The sequence below is a fragment of the Dreissena polymorpha genome, chromosome 5 (assembly GCF_020536995.1).
Source record: "Dreissena polymorpha isolate Duluth1 chromosome 5, UMN_Dpol_1.0, whole genome shotgun sequence".
NCBI classification, from domain to species: Eukaryota; Metazoa; Mollusca; class Bivalvia; order Myida; family Dreissenidae; genus Dreissena; species Dreissena polymorpha.
In genome coordinates this window covers 2041859-2062017 of record NC_068359.1, presented here as the reverse complement: position 1 = coordinate 2062017, position 20159 = coordinate 2041859, and the positions used below count along the sequence as shown (strand labels likewise).

Sequence of the window (20159 nt, the reverse complement as noted above, 5' to 3'; positions counted from 1 at the left end):
TTTACTAGATACACTGGTATATGTATTTTCTACCATATTATTAATGCATTTTACATCAAACAAGTTAAACAAAGCCTCAATAAATCTTTGTAAGTATACGTTCAACTGAACATCTTTATATATAGGCCGTTGGTAACGGCGGTCACACTGGGATCAAGGTTCAAAGTTCACAGCTAGAAGTCCCCTTTCCAGCACCACTTTACCTCTGTGCCGGTCTTAACAAGGGTCACTTTGTGTTTCCCGCTGCTAGTAATGAATGTCCCTACTTTGTCGTCGGTTGGGTGGATTTCTAACTTCATCGAGCCCGACATAATTTTACCTTAAACGAAACGTGATTTAATTAAAATCGTTTAAGTATGCATGTATGTTATCATGCCATGTTACAAAGTTCATAATTGATGACATATTTAACAACGATCAACGAATGTTCTGCATGGAGCATTTTAAAAAGAACATTAAGATTATACCGATTTCTCCCAACTCCATCAACGGTCCATTCCTGCCGGAGCGGAACACTTTAATGGACATTGTTTGCGATATGGACATAGAAAAGGCATCCAAATCCACTCGCAGTTGTTTGGGTTTCTCCGATGCTGCGTTAATCCTGTGAGGTCCTGTGATATTCCACATAGCCGCTCGGTCGCTGACATTTACGGAGCGTTCAACAAACTCTCTGAAAAATGTGTCCGTGTATTTCTTCGTTACAGCATAACAAAAATGCAAGGTTGTCAATTTCTACATTAATGTGTACTGAGGTATGGGTGTTGAAAAAACCTGTTTGCAAATTTACGATTGTGTCATTGGAAGTCCTACAAAACTAAATTTAATAAATAAATGTTTAGAATTATGTGAACGAAATAGCATAATTAAACTAGACATACTTGAAATATTTTGGTAAACATTTACAATCTTTATTTATTTCGGACACAATTATGTGTAGGGCTGTACCGTCATTCTTTTTTATGAATACGGAAGGGCAATATAGATTGTATAACCCCTGAATAAATATACCAAAAGCCGGTATTCATGTCTGCACTTCACCTTCATTGTGCTTGATGGGATTGCAAAATGAATGAGCACACAATGATTTACGTGTATATATTCTGGTAATTACTTACTTGTCGATGGTAACATTCACATGTCCGCACTGCAGAATCACTTTTTCGATTATACGCTCATTCAAAACGGCAGTGATGTTAAGGTCTTTTGCTGTTGATAAATTAAAACTACACATTGATATGAATACAGGCCACACACTTTATTTCATTCAACGAAGAGATTTTCAACATTATTTTTTTTAAATGTATTTAGAGGTTTTTGCAGATAATTTGGTAATGAACTTTAAACGGATTTTATCTTATTTAAGTTATTCTATGCCAGTATTATATGCATAATATATTTTGGGAATATTCTTCAACCTTGGTTGAGCATACATGTTACAACATTATCATTACATTAATATACCTGTGTCCATATACAGTAAAAGCTCTTTGTGGTTAGAATCCAAATCCTTGCACAACGTTATGTTTATCGTTTGATTCCACAGTATCAATTTAGGGTACTTTTCTGCAAAATATATATCGAGATAGAACGACCATTGACAAAGGCAACATAGTTTAGCAGAGCCGCATGTTTAACAAGATATTGAAATGCATATGCTTGATACAAGGATTTAGCAAATGTAGCGATATTATATTTTCAGTATTTTAAGCTCAACTTTGCCCATAGTGCTCAAAGGAACGTTATGAAGCCGTCCGTGAGTCCGTGCTGGAGTAATTGCATCAACTATTTCTTCTAACTATGTTTCTTCAGAGCCGCTTGGCAGATGTTCATGAAATTTCACAGGAATAATCCTTGAATGACCATCTAGAATAGTTGTGAAATTGTTCCAGTGCATACGTAGGTATCTTGAGCTTTTAATAGATTACATAATTAAACTTCTAAAATCTCTGAAACTACATGGACCATGTGCACAATGTTTGATGTGTAACCTCGTTTAGTAACCTCTTCCAAGTTTGTTCTAATCGTGTCCCTGGGCTCGACATTGGCCCCGCTCTTGATGTTTTTCCTTCATTGTATATACATTGTGAACAACTCCATTGGTAGACCTCTGAAACTTCGAGGCTTTGAAAGATGAAACTCGTCGAAATTTGTCGGCGATTGGTTTTGGATGAATTATGGCTCTTTGTATTTGTCTTTTTGTACACTGTAGACTACATAGTTGACATATCTGTGCCCAAACATGTGTTTGTTGGCATCCGTGTCTGCAACGCATTTCTAGTTTGTCCATTCTTAATTTAACTTGCTCAGAACTTTTTTTTAAAAATTTAATGGAAGTTCGCAAACAGTTTCAGAAACATTACAAAGCTGCTCAGAACAGTTCAGGTCCTCAAAGTCTCAGATAGGCGACATAGGGCATTTCGACCATCTTGCTTGTTTTTACTTTTTGATGCATAACAAATGTATGTCTCCTTATTGAACACACTTTAAGTAATTTGATTTAAATCTACTCATAAAACGATTACGTAGCACATAATCTTCGTCTGTATCAATATCACTTACTGCCTTTGCCCTTTCCCCCGGTGTTCTTCGTCTTAGCGGCTTTTGTGGTTTTAGGTGTTTGAGGACTAGGAGTGATTTTCGGACGTCTGGTCCGGGTACTGTCTGGTTTGGTCTTATGATTTGGCGATGACATGATACCTAAATCTTTGTTCGCTTGTATGCGTGATGTGCGCGCCATTGAGTCAAACATCATGGACGGCATCGCCAAAGGACTACAACATTCAAGGCAAACACTTTGCTTGCATAACTAAGCTATGCACGATAATAAATCTGAAATACTAGTAGCTCAATAGGATACATTTAAAATATACTTCGTACCCAAGAAATGACCGTAGATGGGTTAATAGGTAGTCATGCAATAGGCTAGTAAACAAGTAATACATTATATATTATTTAAGTTATGGAATTGATTTCAGGTAAAAATCAAATCATTTTTTAGTGTGTTCGATTAATATTTCAGCTAATACACTAACACCGTTATAAATACATTCGTTACGAGAATTTAAGCTCATTGGTTGCAATTCGGAATATAAAGGTCATTGATAAGCAAGAATTTACATGCATGGTATATCGAATTAATTCCTCGATACAAACAATTAACATGAATGTTCCTATACCGGAAAATTAGATTTACGAATTCTAAGAATATGAATGTACATTAGGTTTCTGGAAGAAAACATATACACAGGTGTCGAGATCACACAAATTCGGAATACTATCCTGTCGTCATCAACAATATCCTCGTTGCCTAGTCCTGGATCTGGTAAAGAGATCTTAAAGTATTTCATAGTTTGTTGATTCCTAAAGTGATATTTATATTTTCAGCTTATGAACATAGAGTTAATCGTACCTTGCCATGTGACGGGATTGACTGTGCTGCATTCCCCCATGTAGGTCATCTTCTGGAAGTTGGGCAATCAAGAAATGAAACCGTGAGGCTTAAGTACTTTTAAGCAAGACAATGTTGAGGATTGTTTACAGTATGAGGGATGTCATGCGCCAATTGCCTTCAAGATAACCTTAGCAATGGAGTTCTGTATCAAACTAACTAAACCGGTAAGTTGTTTCGTATATGCAACATAAACAAATAGGTTTAATTACTGCCAATCGCCACGTTTCAAATGTACACATTAATAGCAACAAAGCATTTAATTTAATAATAGAGAAAAAACAACAGCCATATCGCTTTCAGTTTTGTCGAAAGTCTAATTTATGTTTATATACACATTTTATAGTGTCGAGTTCATTTACCAGCATACATGTGTGGATCAGCAGACTCACGGACTGTTTGCTGTTGCGTTTTTAAAACAGCTAATGACATTGTTATAGTTGTCTCTCGCAATTTTAAACGTTTATTTAAACTTGGAGTGTTATATTATAAACATGTATAAACATATTACTTATTTGATCAGAAGGTGAGCATTTATACATTTTTTATGTTGACTCACATCTGCCAAAAAAATAACAACGGGGTTATAGCACTTTGTTAGCAAAATTAGGAATATTAGACAATTTTTGTTATGGGTTACGTAAAAAGTATAAATTTAGTCGCTATTGATAGTGATGCCATTTAATGGGCATATTATTATCAGCACGTAAACTCTGTATGTACCGGCATTGTCTTCACTATATTCCGCGATGCCGCTTCTTCGCTTCAGTTCAGTGACTACCATAGAGGTGTGCGGCGTCACGAAGCCATACTGAAATGTCGGAGAATGGACGTGATTATTATTGACCACTTCATTGGCAGGAAGGGACACATCGGTAACGATATTTGGTGTATGATACAGATTATAGTGTAATAAAAATGCCCCAATGGTAACAATGTGTTGTAAGTTATATAAGATTAAGTCTATATTTTGCTTAAAGATATGACCCATTGGTGACGATGTCTTTTAAGTTGATTCAGATTTAATTAATCGTAACGATGTAGCCCAGTCGTATTCAAAATTTTATTATATACGGAGTTAAGTTTATGACCGATTGTATGTTAAATAAAAAGCACCAAACGTATGGACGCGACCCTGTGGTTAAGTTATATGTTCTTTAAGTGGATTTTGTATTATTACGAAAATGTGCTGGAAATTGTTCTGTGCTCTTATATATTTTATTCATAAAATAATATTATATAAAAAGAAAACAAAACGACATGAAAAAACCATTGACAACACAGAGTAATAAACACTTTGTAGCGGACGTTTCGGATGACAGCGAATAACTAAAGTACGATAGGAGTCAATATGCTCAGTACGGAATTTAATCCTTTGCATGCTGGGAAATTTGTCGTCTGCTAAAATGTCGTCTGCTGAATTTCTAAAATTTCTAATTTCTTCAATTTTTTTTCAAGAATATTATCAGAATAGCAAACAGTTTGGATCCTGATGAGACGCCACGTTCTGTGGCGTCTCATCTGGATCCAAACTGTTTGCAAAGGCCTTCAAAATTCGGTTCCCGCACTGAAAGGGTTAATAAGTTTCATGCCTCGATACAAAAAACTTCTCCAAGTTAAATAACGTATGTATTAAAGCCATTGTACATACAAAATTGTTTCTGAAAACCCGATATTGCATTTTATGCCGTACAAAAGGCGACACAAAAGCAATGTATTTTTTTTCCAAAAATGTTCAGTTATTGTTTATACATATCCTTTTCGAAACTGTTTTTAGTAACATACACACCTAATGAACGCTATTGAAAACTTTACTAATAACCGAACTTAACCTTCACATGTCATAAGTTGCAAATACCCGGATACTATAGAAATATTGCTTTTATTTGGAAATATTTTTCCAAATGTCGGGTTAATCCCAATCTAGGCCGATATAGTCTTAGTGCATAATTACTTATAAAGACCAACTGAACTTCTGAGCGGCTGCTAAGTGAACCAACGCACTGATTTGCGTTTGTAAGAGTTTGTTGAGTGTTCTGGTACTTGAGTGAAGTATGCTTTTTTCCTGGAGGAAAGATTTCGATAACAGGATGTTTGCCCTTCAAATAGAGATTTCACGAGCCTCCACGATGAAACATTTTGCCAAAATGTGTTTGTTCTCGAAAAAGGCATTTGACCTTCACCCTGTATTGCGTGGATTTTTTATCATTTACGATTGGGATAAGCAACTATGTCAGTATCCCTATTTCGTCATTTTTTCAATGTTTGCAACTTTGATACAGTGCTCTGCACTGATGCTTCAAACCAAAATCACCTTATATCAACTATCGATAAGTCAGACCACAAACGACATTGTAATTTTCGAAAGCTAATATCAATGAAATCTTTTAATATACTCTGATGAATGTGTACTGTACACAATGCCGGTTTAGTCGCGACAAATACCTCATTAAACAAGATAGACATAATAATCATACCACAAGCATCACAAGAGTTTTATGTTGAATATTTGTATACAATATGTATCATCTTACTTTCATTGACATCCCGACGATCTGTTTCTTCAACGCATCGCTTTTTTCTGCATCGATGGCTGCGACTTCCTTTTGAAGCAATTGTTTTATGGTAAGATACGCCCAGACCTAAAAAAAACATAGTCAATAAAGGCATCGTCATAGAAACAAATTTGCAATTTAAACGTCAAAATAGTGGTTCGTGTTTAATGCAGATAAGGTCAGTGTTTTTGTATACTTATTGCCCTAGTCAACAAAAAATCTTTCATTTTCCCTATATATAAGACCTTTATCATGAACGCAAATTTACTCTATCTACTTAGCTTAATTTGTAAAAAAAATCTCTATAGATGACTGTATGAAAAAAGACCGAACCTTCTCCGTTATTTGTTCATAAACCCCCACATGGGTCATTTTTTCGACGGTATTCTCAACGATGTTTTCAGTCACGATGACAATATCTGAGTTTCTTTTATTCGCAGTGTTTCCACTGACCCGCATTCTCAGCGTTGCCAGTCCTTGATTTGTGTTCGATCCCTCATACAAACCGCTGACGACCAGTTCCGATCCGTTAAAGTAGTTCGTAAAGTGCGTCTGCGTAAGAGTCTGTGGTGGCGCGTCCAGGTACTGGAATGTTACGTTACTTAAGAGGGTGACGGCGATTTCGTTGTAGAAACCAGCAATCTGCATGGCGGCGTCCGAAGCCTCATAAATTTTGCGACCAATGCCGTTGTTCTGGGCGGCAAGTTTCTTCGTCAGAGTGTAGTCAGCACTTTCACCAAAAGCAAGACAAAATATTGGAATGTTGCCTTCGTTGGTCTTTTGAATGCTTGCGAGGATATCCGCCTGAACAACAACGCCTGCGGTGGCTTCGCCGTCAGTTAGGAACATGATGACGGGTTTTTTAGACTCGCGCCCGCTGGTGTCATTTGGTTTTAGCAGTTCAATACCTTTCCTCAGCGCCATTTCAATGTCTGTCCCTGTGATTAAGATAATAGGACAAATTATTACAACTTTGTTAAGTGGTTAAAATTCCAGAGACATCGCCTGGTGAGAAATAGTTTTAATCGTCTGCTAGTCTTATACGAGTATTATCTTTTTTCACAACTGATTGGTCCAAGTTTTTGCATATTTATCGTGTTGTTATATGCTAATATCTTATGGATAATAAATCAGAAATTCCTATAGTTCAAGTGTATAAAGACATTTATAATTTATTCTACCCACATCCATCCGGTTGCAGGGTGTCGACATATGCAAGCGCTCGTTCTTTCACGTCCTCGTCGGCAATGTCAACCATGTTGGTCTCCCAAGCGTAGAACTTGTCACTAAAAGTGACGATGTTGAAACTGTCACTTCCATTTAACTGCCCTAGAATTGACTTCATTGCCTCCTTCAGCTGTGGAACAAGGCGATTCGAATTTAATGCAAACATGTTTTGGTTATATATGTGATTCGCCGATTTCGTGATTTGAAAACTGTGAACACATCTGCACCTTAATTTAAAATAGCAATAAAAGGTTCATATGATTTTTCAAACATTGAACTCGAAACAGTTGTATCTGATGTGGCAGTTTTATACCTCCCTGCTTTATATTTTTAGGATAACATATGAGACTTGTTATTTATCTATTGTGTACTCTATCGCTGGGGCAGAATTGTAAAGACCTTTTGATTAAAAAACTAAATGCTTATAACAATTTGTACTAATCCCGCCGACCTGTGTCATTTTCGCTCCCCGCATCGAGCCACTGACGTCAAGAATGAAGAGGACATCGTTCGGGATTGGCTGAAGGCCCTCGGGTGCGAAGAAATGTACAAAGTACCCGTTCACTAGCTGTAATAATAAATATCTGATCTAGGCTTTCAAATCAATATTTCATCTCATTCACAACATTTGTTATAGTATTGTGTTTTCATTTAATAGTGAAGAATCACAATCATTGCAATTCGGATTAATATAAGATTAAAGATAATGTTAAGGTTTCTCAAAATCAACAGTGTCTATGTCGTTGCATCTTATTATAAATTTTAACATAGTTTTTGTAAGTTATTGTTTGCAACGATTGTCAAATACTTTCAACTGCATCGTTTGCTGCATCTCTGTCACTGCACCTTATTTTTTAATCAACATATTTTATTTAATAGACAAAATTGTCAGCATCGATTGTCAAATACTTTCAACTTTGTTCGTTTGGTAATACAATTAATCACTTAGGAGCTTAACAATCATGCGACCAAAAATACTTGATAAATTATTTTCGTTTGCATCGGTGCATTTAGATATTTAATAGCCTGTGTTGAAGTGTTAAATTGATGCCCCCTTTTAAACTTACACGTGTAATTTATATTTTATTATATGATCTTTTAATTTTCTATGGATAACGAGATGCGTCAAGCGGTGCTTACCTCACTACTTTTACATACTCTAGTTAAATTTGCTGTATATATTATTTAACTTCGCTGTAAGTATTCAAGAGGAATTGGATAGCGCATTTATTGAATCGACATCGCGCTGTATATTGAATCATATGTATGTGTATATAGGTATTCCGCCCGACCAAGAGATCTGCTTTGTCCATTGACCGTTCCACGTCGTACTGCAGCACAAACTGTCCCGCCATACCGCTCTCTGTCTGATTCTTCTGAAAGTCTACACTAGGCGCAAACTGGACAAACGCCTCTTTCGGTGAGGGTTTGGCGATGCGAGTGATAGTGGACAAGTCTGCAATGATGTGAATTCCGTTTTAAGGCGCTAGTCAGGGTTTCGATCGAATACGAATCGCGGTAAGTTTAGTTCCCATCCATTGGATGCCTTTTGTTGACGATAAATAGTAATTTGAAAATAAATATTAAAAAAAGTGTATAGCTTTAATCAAACTGATCATAAAAAATGTATTTATTTTTCTTTTGTTAAATATCAGTGTTACAGATAAGAAAGATATTTTAACTTTACGGTAGTTCAGTTAAAAAGATTGTATTTACCCATAATGTTTGCTTCGATGTCATTTCTTAGCGGCGGTATGCGCAGTTTAGTGATGTTCCTCGACTCCATGATTGACACACTCACCTTCATTTCCGCCACGGCCTGTCCCGGGTCAATGTACACCACCTTAGCGTAGGGAATTGAAAGGTTTGTTATGCATACAATCCTTTTGCGATAACCGGGTGGCTTTTATAAGATAATGCGAAATATTTAAAGGTATTCTATTAGACAAAGTATTAATATTTTTTCCTTCATACGTCAGGCTATTAATCAAATTATACACAGGATTCCTAATAAAAGCATCCACAAATCTCCTATAATTAAAATAATCCTTGTTCACTTTCTTAAATCAATTTTATCGAATCTAACCTAGATCATCATAAAAACAAAAAGAATCTAATTTTGCATAAAATTATACAGTGTTTTTACTAAAGTCAATAATATACTCACGTGTTCGTAGTGTCCGTGCTTGCGCTTGAGCAGCTCCTGATAAGTGAGGTTAAAGGAGATCTTGCCGTGCGCCGCCACGGACACTGCCAGCTGGAACCGGTTCGTCTCCCTGCTCCTGAACAAAGCAGTTAAAAGCTTATATATATGCGTTACCTAAAGCCCGGAAAAAGCACCATAAGCAGCAGACACATACTTAAATTCATCATTTTCCTGAGTTGTCTTTCTCACCTTAACACGTTTTACTGTTGTCTTTCTCGCTTTAATAAACTGTGCAGAGTTATCTTTCTCACGTCATTACCTTTTATAAAGTACCTAAATACTTTTCCCATATTTGTCTTTCTTACCTTAATGCCTTTTACATGATTGCCATTTTCGAGTTTTTTCTCTACATAGTCTTCGTTTTCTCACGTTGACACAATTACAAAGTTTAAGTTGTATCTGTCACGTGTGTAGCTTTAACATTTCGTTATGTATTATATTCGTATTTCGTTTCGTTAATAAGGCCTTACTTTGTGCCGATATATCCTGCACTTTGTCCCTGTGCCTTCGCCTGTTCATACTCCTGCTTAGCGACATCCTTCTTTTTGATCTCACCCACTACGATCCTCTCTTCGATTTCGCTAAAAAATAATCAGATGTTTGAAGCGGGCTTATGAACTACCTTTTTGCTGTGTAATACTTTATGGTTGAATGAAAATGGTAATGCGTTTGCTTTATTCAGTAAGTTTGTTCGTTGCTTGGACTCAATTGCAGCATACAAAGAAATCCGAAGCTATAAGAGCAATATGCCAATTAAAATTGAAGAAAATACTTCTGAATTTGATAAATACTTCTTATTTTTAATATTTTAAAAAAGAATTGCTGTGCTGACTTGTAGTTGTGCTTTTACATCTGACTGTGTCTCTTACAGTGTAAGGTTTGTAATGAACGCCTCATTCGGAAGTGTGACGTCAATGATCGCTTCCGTAGTCTGGTTTCGTGGATTCTTCAGCCGACTGCTCACCTTCGTCGTAGCGAACCGGTACTTGACATCAGAGTCGATGTGCAAGAACGTAATTTCCGGTTTCTAAAATGATGTTTGCATCATTTTTTTAATCCAATCGAACATGAAATTGAATAATATCAGTCTAGCTCAAGGACGTCATAAATATAATAACAATTTTGACGAAAAAATCATTACAATCATCGTATTTTAGCTAACATGAATATATTACTGTAATAATAATAACAATTATAATAATAATAATAATAATAGTAGTAGTAGTGGTAGTAGTAGTAGTAGTAGTAGTAGTAGTAGTAGTAGTAGTAGTAGTAGTAGTAGTAGTAGTAGTAGTAGTAGTAGAAGTAGTAGTAGTAGTAGTAGTAGTAGTAGTAGTAGTTGTAGTAGTAATAATAATAATAATAATAATAATAATAATAATAATAATAATAATAATAACAATAATAATAATAATAATAATAATAATAATAATAATAATAATAATAATCATAGTAATAGTCTTAATACGCAAAGAACAACAAATAAACCTTATAAAGTTCTTCGCCGAAACTGAGCGTTATTCCGATGGCATATATTGCCAGTAACACACGACCGTTATTCGACGCCATCTCGCCACAAATGAAATGTTATGAGTGTTTGAAACGAGGACTGTTGTCAGTGACGTATCCCGTAGAAAAAAATAAACTGTGCGTTCTCTGCATCAACACTCATTGAACGCTCGTATCGGATTGTTCTATACCGGAAAAAAAAACTATTTTATTTATGTGAACACATGGCGGAAGTGTTTACGTCCTTCTTATTCTTATTATTACCATCACTCTCACGCACATATAATGCATTAGGGGGAAAACTTCGATATGATTATGTTTGTGTACGTACGGAAAAAAAAAAGAAATTGTGTGTACAAAACTATACATAAAGATCGATCTGCAGTTCTAATAAGGTAAATAAGAGCATTCTTCAGTAAGTTTTGTGTATCTTCCATCCTTCAATGTCTGAATAGTAATTCCTTACGTATAAGCTACGCTAAAGCCCAGATTGTTAAGTGTTTCGGTTTCTCTCAAAACAAGTATGTTGAAATATTAAATGGTATAACAAGTGCAACTTGACATAATGAGCAGTCAACAAGATTTCATTTAACATAACAATAATGTTTTCTAGTTTCCCTCCGATGATCACGTTGACATACTCATATGAATAGAAAATCCTTTAGCACGCTGTATGTGGTATTGCACGATGCGTTTAAGTGCTTGCGTTTAATTTCCTCCGAATCCGGTTTCTCAAGCGTTGTTCTTCGTATTGGAGCCCAGTGGTGCAACTGTTTAATTCGAAGTACTAATATTTTCTCATAAAACGACGTTTATTTGTAGGAATAGTGGTGCATGAAGGGACCCAGTTTAATCTGTTTTATTATAAGTCTTTTTATGCGAATGTTACAATGTTAGTCATCCAATTCCATCTTTAAGGTAATTTACTTATTTGCCTTTGCGAAAAACCTGTCTATGGAGCCCCTCATTGTTAATATCAGTAATACCTTTTTCAAAAATGAAAATAAAAGTGGTGTAAGCAGTCTAGTTGACATAAGTCAACTACCGGTTTCACAGTGGGAAATTACATACAGTTTAACAACCGGTCCGTCCGTCTGTTAGCTGATATCTTTGTCCGCACGTCTTACCGTTCTTCGGTCTGTCCAAACACTCTGGATCATGCAATAACTCAAAAAGCTTGATGAAACTCGGTTAATTGATGCTTGGCCACATGGAGAATACGCACGGTACAAAGTTGTTTTTTAATAAATATGTATGTGTTGTCAAAACTGGGGTGTGGTTAAACTGCGTAGGGATGACAAATGACTTGTTATTCTCTCCACCAACACTCTTATAACACTCGTATCAGGTTGTTCAATACCGGACACAGATATTGTTCATGATAAATCTGTCTTAATTCGCCCGTACCAGGTTGTTCTAAACAGGTCAAGGCTAATTGGTCGATGATATGTATTCATGACGGGATTATGTCATCAAAAATTATACTCCCTGCAACTCCAGAATGTTACGTTTGTTTTCATATGTACATGCGGTGATGAAATTTTAGTTATGATTTTGTTCGATGGAGTACGTACGTTGTATGTTGGTTGAAAAACTATACGGTTAAACAGTTTATTTTTAAAAAAACAACATCGGAGTATAGACAGCTACGTAAGATCGGGTTCTGGTGACAACCAGGATTTCAGAGCCAAGTGTATTAGTTTATCTTCGACGTTTTATGAGGGAAAACACGTGACTGCCTCAGTATCACAATACAATTATTTCTTTCTTGGAATCTAATTAACTATAGCATAAACTTATATTTCTATATTTATGCCAGACTAATCATATTGCGTTACTAAGCCAGTCACGTCATATGTTCACAGACCACTGAACTGCATGTAGATGAGCTAGTGTAGCAATTATGTATAAGTATACAGATTACTGATACAGGTGGTTAACGTGTGGCTATGATAATTATTAGTAAAAACATCATTTTGAATGAAAAATAAGCAAACTATAACGAAAACTCAACTTCTCTGAAAAAAATCACTATCAAATATTATAATTATTAATCAGGGTTTTCCCCAGGCCATTTAAGCGCCCCGGCAAAATCATAGTCCCCGGGGCGCTTGAAATTTTCCGATCAGTGTATTTTTCAGTAAAAGAAAGTGGAGATTGTCCAAAAAAATCAAGGTTTCTCTATCAGTGTATCAATATTCCCTGTTTTAAAAGAGCACTCGGTACCTACTTTCACAAGTAATCGCCATAAACACCACATGGGGTAATGGATAATCCACTGATAAGAGAATAGCATGACGCGCGTATCGATTATTCTAGCCACATTACAAAGTCATTTAAATCCTGACAAGGATGTATCTGGTAACTTTCCAGTCGTCAAACTGTGAAGTTCATCGTCCAATCGGTTAAGCGAATGCTTATGAGGGCGGGGTTAACTATCGACCATTATTTTTGATTGACGTCGGGCATGAAGTAAGAGTTTATCGCAGCTTGATTAGCAAGAAGTTGTACCATTTACGTAATATAAAACCGGTAATTAGTACAGTACAGTACATTAAAGACGGTTTCGGGCATCATCATCACACCTTTTTACTGTAAACAAGTGTTACCTATGACTCATAATTAATACGAGAAATTAATTGCAAGTGGTAAACAATATTATTATAGCGAGTAAGTTGTGCAAATGACGCCCGGTTACAATTATGTGATAACAATTTAATTCCAGTACATGTATATTTCATCATGTCCATTTATAGAACTGATTCACCTCGTTTTTCTGACATATATTCGACACGTAATGCGCTTAACAAATTTTCGTTGAATTAATTACGCACACTTGTAAATGTTTCGTCCGATAATCGATAGTTAGAAGACTGATGATTAATATTAATATAATATATATACAAGAATATATATATATATATGAGAATTTGATTTTTCGTTGTAATTTGATTTTACTAATTATTAGCATAGCCACACGCTAACCACCTGTGGTTACTGCTGATTGATGAATAGGCGTGAACTACACATTCTTAATGAACGTGAACTAAAACAATTATATCACATCTAGCAACTATACGTTGTTGTTATGTTATACAGTCATTCCATAAATAATTCCACAAAAAAAAATATGAACACAAAATTCAAAGTAATGAACATGTAACAAATTATATATTGTAGTCGGCAATTACAGCCATAAAAAGTGTGTTTTGTTGTAAAACGTTCGTAATGCGCATTCACTTTACCAGCCCTCTATTTTCCGGCCAGGGCCGGTTTAAGATGTTTTGAGGTCAAAGGCTGCACATGTTACGGGGGCTTCTTTCCCTCTGGTTTTCTTCTGTATACCGAAAATTATAATTGATACTACAACTACAACGTTCAGAAAACTTGCATTTGTACACAGTTGACAGTTACATTATATATATAGCAAAACGAGTTACACAATGTATTACTATTTTGTTAACTGAACTTAACATACATGTTATATGTAACAGATTCCGGCCTATAAGTTTCTTCTACGACACTTCAGCTGGCCAAACTAATCGATCAGCTGTTTGATGTCTACTTCTCGGAGGACGTTACATTCAATAGACAGTAGCCCCAATGCTGTCAACCTTTCCTGACTCATGGTGTTCTAAAGAAAGTTTTTCACGCGTGATTATGTTGAAAATGACCTCCTACCTTAACAGTTATTAACTGGAATTGTTAAGTATATTCGTACAGCGTTTGGAAAAGTTGTCTTTAGTTGACCTCCATCTAACTTCAGCAGTTCACTCATGTGGGTGATGGTTCTGTCTTTTACCGCTTCTAAGATGGATTTGAACTGAACGAACTCGTCAGTTGAAGACGCCTCAATGTCATCTGGATAAGACTCCACTAGATGCGTTTCCGTCATTTCTTACACTTGTTCGCATATATTCGTTGATTGCAACAAACGCTTTGGCCTTCTCTTCAATGTCGTCAAACGTGTCCAGATGTTGTCATGATCATACGGGCAAGTCGTATAATAAACGGAGAAACTAATGGTTCTGAATGGATATACAACACAGAATGAAAATTGATAGCATAGTAAATAAAAGTGAACTAAACGGTTACATTTCGATATACATCGGAAAACTAGTAAAATCACAAAGTCAAATTCTACTGCAATCCCGAAAGAGTTTTATATGACGAAATAAAGAAAGATCATACATTTGGAAAATGGCCTGTCGTTGGGGGCCCCTTACAAATCGGGGGCCCAAAGCTTCAGCATTGTTAGCCTAGTGCTTAATCCGGCCCTGTTTCCGGCGATGATGGTTATCCCAGCTTTTCACTTTAAATGACATTTGTCAACAGCCCATAAAAAAGACCCGAATGAATACAACCAAATTTTTCATTTGCTGATATGAGATAAATTCCCCGGAAAATTGGCAATATTACTGCGTCTTTTAATAGCGTATAGGATGTAAGAATGTTCAGTGTAGAAAAATACAGACTACTCTCGACATGTTTATACGAAACATAGACACAGTTACTGTTACAGTGACTCATTAAAGTCCACCACGCAGAATTTTAGGGTTAGTTGTCGGTTAGTGAATTGTCGAGGGAAGACAGAATGGACTATCAATAAACACCTTATGTTGATATTTTTGCTATTGCAGTATTTCTCTCAGATATAATATAAAACAAGTTGTATGGAATTAAATGCTTTGTGAGAAACAAAGTACCGAAATAGAGGAGTGTCGTGATAAGAGGAAAATCGTTAATTTATCATTATGTGAAGTTGGCGGTGTGTTTGTCTGGAAATCGTTCCTGTAAGCCAGAATAGGCTATCGACATTTGCAACTATGCTATTAATAACACAGTCTGACTTAAATTTTCATTCCATTTACATGACACAATGAGATTTTAAAAGACCCGCGCCATGCGAAGATGGATCTTATGGCATGCTTGGCAAGACTAGCTCAGGTTGAACAGGTGCGCAGGCTTGGTCTGAGCCACCCGAGGTACTTTGAAGTAATATCTCAGTCAGCAATGACAATCGCGGTTGCCCCCATTGGTCGTTGTCGGCTCAGATACTACTTATAAGTACCACGTATTCTTACTTATATGTCCATGTACTCCGGGGTATTATTTAGTTTATTTTTCGAACCCGGTAACGTTTGTTTTCACCCGGTTTTGTTTGTCGGTACGTTATTTTATTTTTGTATTATGTAACTATGTAACTCTTAAATTGCGTGGAGATTGGATTTCACAGTGTGAGATACGGAATTCGTGTCCAGTAGCTTGCATTTAAGAGTGAAAATACTTCATCATTTTATCCAGAACATATATTGGTGTGTGATAAATAAATAACTTTGACAAAAATGTCTCTGTACATACAAGATGGATCCATATAAGATGTATGCGTCGTTTTGGTCTTCTGTAGGTTTCATCACAGGCGACTATAGGTTTATCGCCGGTAAGTATTACTCAAATTACTTAAGCTAGGTTGATGAAGCTCTGTGCGCGGAAAGAAGGTCATATGGATAAAATGCAAGTTAGTGCAGTTATTTCGCCAGACATAATGTGTTGTTGCTATGGTTGCAGAAAAAAATGAAAACTAATATCGCACTAATATCGATCCTGCGACAACTCAGATAAGTATCTAATCAAGGTTAAGGAAACTCGAAGTATAGAGGGTCATATGGTGAATATGCCTATTTTATTCTTCTCTTTTTCCTCGTACAAAATGTGTATAGTTTCTATGATTAAGGATATAAACGCAAACTTAAGTCTGGACCATGCGATATCACACACGGCTGATAAAACAAGGGACCATAGGTCCCTGATAAAACACAGTATTCTATTGCTATTTCTTCATCCTCTTGTTTCTCAATAGGTCCCTGCTCAAATCAATCTTAACTACCTAAAATTGAAACTCTAACGTACTCTCATGGATTAACATCCTGATGAAGTCCCTAACAGAGTTCCCCAGACCTGTGCTACGGAACTTGTCCCAGTTATCACAGCTATCTTCCAGAGAACCATCAACTCCGGAGAACTGCCGAAAGATTGGAGGGATGCCAACATAGCACCAGTCTAAAAGAAGGGAGACCGTCACGCAGCGGAAAATTACCTTTTTGTATCCCTTACCAACGTCACCTCCAAACTTATCGAGCACATCGTCTGCCACCACATATTAAACCACCTTGACAAACACAAAGTCCTCACCTCGCGAAATCACGGATTCCGTTCTGGGTATTCCTGCGAAACCCAACGTATAGTAACCACTCATGAACTTCTTAACTATTACAACCAAAATAAACAATCGATACCATAATCCTGAACTTCAGCAGGGCATTCGACACGATCCCACATAGACGCTTGCTTCTGAACCTCGGGAACTACGGAATCCGAGGTAACCTTCTCTCCTGTATATCAAACTTCCTCACCCGCCTAGAAATGTGTGTGGTAGTTGACGTGGAGAAGTCTCAACAAGTACCAGTTGGCTCCAGAGTTCCTTAAGGGACGGTGCTAGGACCGATGTTATTCCTGTGCCACATAAACGACCTTCCAGAGAGGGCGAAGTCACAGATCAGACTCTTTGCAGATGACTGTCTTCTCTACGGACCTATAACATCATTTAAAGACCATGAAATTTTCCAGAAGGACCTACACAATCTTCAGAAATGGGCCACCGATTGGGGGATGGAATTCAATGCAAAGAAATGCTACCTTCTTAGTTCTAAACACAAATCAAGTTTCTTCTACAACATCAACAACGAAATCCTCAAAAGTATTCGAGATAACCCCTAACTTGGTATTACTTTATGAGAAGACGTGGAATGGAAAATCTACATAACCAATATTACAACGCGAGCGAACTACACTCTTGGATTCCTCAGAAGAAACCTCAGACGCAGTCACTTTAAACTGCCGTGGAAAAGTGTACCTAGCACTTTTCCGGTCTAAATTTGAATACGCCAGTGTCGTATGGGATCCATTCCACCAAACAGACATTGACCGTCTAGAGCGTGTCCAGCGTTCAGCCGCAAGGTTCATCACCAGGGACTACCGCTCCAGACAGCCGGGCTGTGTCACAGACATGCTTCAAAAGCTGGACCTCCCACCAATCCAAGACCGACGACGAGCTAACAGGTTGACGCTTTTGTACAAGGTGGTGAACATAGCTTCGTGCGGTGGGAGTGGAGTCTGTGGAGTGGTTTCGCTCGTACCTAACAGATAGGATGCAGTCTGTGCATGTTAATGCCGCTAAATCGGCTTTCGAATCGGTTGTGTGTGGAGTTCCCTAAGGGAGTATACTGGGCCCTCTCTTGTTTTTGATTTACATTTATGATATGAAAACAAGTATATCATCCAACTGTAAACCAATACTATATTTGCTGATGATAGTGCAATTTTGTATTCACATAAAGATCCTAGTACCATCAGTCTAGGCATCACAGAGTGTATTCTTTTTGGTTCGAAACGTTAACTCACTAAGGTGGACAATTTTAATATACAATGTAATGATCATGTTATATCCCAGACGCATGTAAAATATCTTGGTTCGATTTTGGATGCTGATTTGTCTGGTGCTTCTATTGTAAACAATATCGGCAAGAAGGTTAACTCTAGACTTAAATTTTTATATAGACAAAGTGCTTTTTTAAATACAAGTCTAAGAAGAAGCGTATGCAATGCTTTAATACAATGTAATTTAGATTATGCACCCTCTTCGTGGTATTGTGGGCTCACGAAACAGCTTAAGCACAAGCTACAAATAGTCCAAAATAAAATGGTTCGTTTTATTAACGATTCCCATTGTAGAACATCCCTTGGTGTATCGAATTTTGAATTTCTTGGTTTATTGAACGTGGAGCAAAGATGCAAGCAACTCCGACATAACCATGTATATCCATAAGATTTTCTACAATAAATGCCCAAGCTATATGAAAGACAATTTTGTTAAATGTACAGATGTCCATCAGTATGGCAATAGATCAATATTTAATTGTTATGTTCCTCAAGTTGATGGCTTTACTAGTTCATTTTACTACAATGGTATTAATGATTGGAATTCGATAATATAAAGTCCATCAAATCGAAATCAACTTTTTAGAAACTTGTTAAGAAACATATTTTAAATGAAATGAAGGTAGACGAGAATTCCATGTATTTTTACTTTTATATTTGTTTTTGTTTTATTAAATTGCTTATTTGTATGCTAATTTGTTTGTGTCTGTGTATTATCATGTCAATTGAAAGTCTCACTTTATTTGTGAAAGAAATAATTTGTAATATCATGCCGTTTTTATATTAAGAACTTAAAAACTAAATATTTATAGTCACTTATAAGACCTGTTTGACAAAGTCCAGGGACCCCGTTGTAAATAAGCTTATTCATATGTTTACATGTCTAGGCTTTACGGGTTATCCTGACCTGTGTATACATCATGTCGTTATATTAGTTAGAATTGTGATAAAAGGCACCATTCACATTTGAAGTTATAATGTAAGCTATATCGTCGTATTGTATTTAACATGTTCTAGCAACAGCTAATACCCCCGCTAATACCGTTAAAAACTCTTTCTTTGTTAGAACTGTGCCTGAGTTGAATAAACTTAGTGACGATAGGTAGCAGGCTCTTTCGGCCCCAAGCTCTTTCGGCCCAGACCGAAATTTCAGGCTTTTTCGGCCCCAAGCTCTTTCGGCCCCAAATCGACCAGGCTTATTCGGCCCTATATTTTATTACACCTATTTGAAGCGGGTGTATGATTGAATTAAGGTGTTTAAAATGATATATTGTGTTGTCGGTTTGTTTCATTGTATTGCTTCATTCGATAATGATTGACGGGGTCGGAGTAATTAAAGAAAACAACATCTGTTTAATGCATTAACGATGTGTGAACATCGTCAAGTTAGTTATTAATCAATTACGTTATGTTGTAAATTTATGACGAATTTGCAAACACTTTGTAGGCATATCCGCGACAGAATATTATAGTGCAAAGAGGGGGGATATTGTTCTTACCTTCATCTGCAATGACTGCCGCAACCGCCCTATCGATATCGTGAATTCTCGAACTATAGAAACTTTCAAAACCAGTGTATTCCAACATCAAATATACCAGCTATAAAAATATGCATACTCCCCATAATGGCCTACATATTAGAACAGTATTCGCGAACATAAGTTTACATAAGTTGTCTAATGTATGTTGTGGTTCGAATGACAGTTGGAACTAA

At 36.5% G+C, this 20159-nt stretch overlaps 1 protein-coding gene across 1 annotated transcript; it reads right to left on the bottom strand.

The window, feature by feature from the left end:
* LOC127881842 (inter-alpha-trypsin inhibitor heavy chain H4-like) lies at positions 1-11101 on the bottom strand. Its single transcript, XM_052429989.1, has 17 exons — positions 10928-11101; positions 10309-10466; positions 9910-10020; positions 9401-9515; positions 8950-9076; positions 8526-8689; positions 7685-7801; positions 7192-7363; positions 6340-6944; positions 5986-6093; positions 4175-4262; positions 3413-3464; positions 2563-2774; positions 1465-1566; positions 1119-1209; positions 468-673; positions 1-319 (listed from the first exon to the last, which is right to left on the bottom strand). The coding sequence occupies exons 1-17, from the start codon at positions 11006-11008 to the stop codon at positions 174-176; spliced, it is 2655 nt and encodes an 884-aa protein (XP_052285949.1). The 5' UTR covers positions 11009-11101; the 3' UTR covers positions 1-173.
* Positions 11102-20159: the final 9058 nt, after the last annotated feature.

Excerpts from the sequence above, each read along its gene's own strand:
- LOC127881842 (XM_052429989.1), bottom strand. The coding sequence starts at position 11,008 with ATGGCGTCGAATAACGGTCGTGTGTTACTGGCAATATATGCCATCGGA. Across the intron at positions 9,516-9,909 it reads GCAGGATATATCGGCACAAA|GAGCAGGGAGACGAACCGGT; the intron begins GTAAGGCCTTAT and ends TGCTTTGTTCAG. Across the intron at positions 8,690-8,949 it reads CATCGAAGCAAACATTATGG|ACTTGTCCACTATCACTCGC; the intron begins GTAAATACAATC and ends ACATCATTGCAG.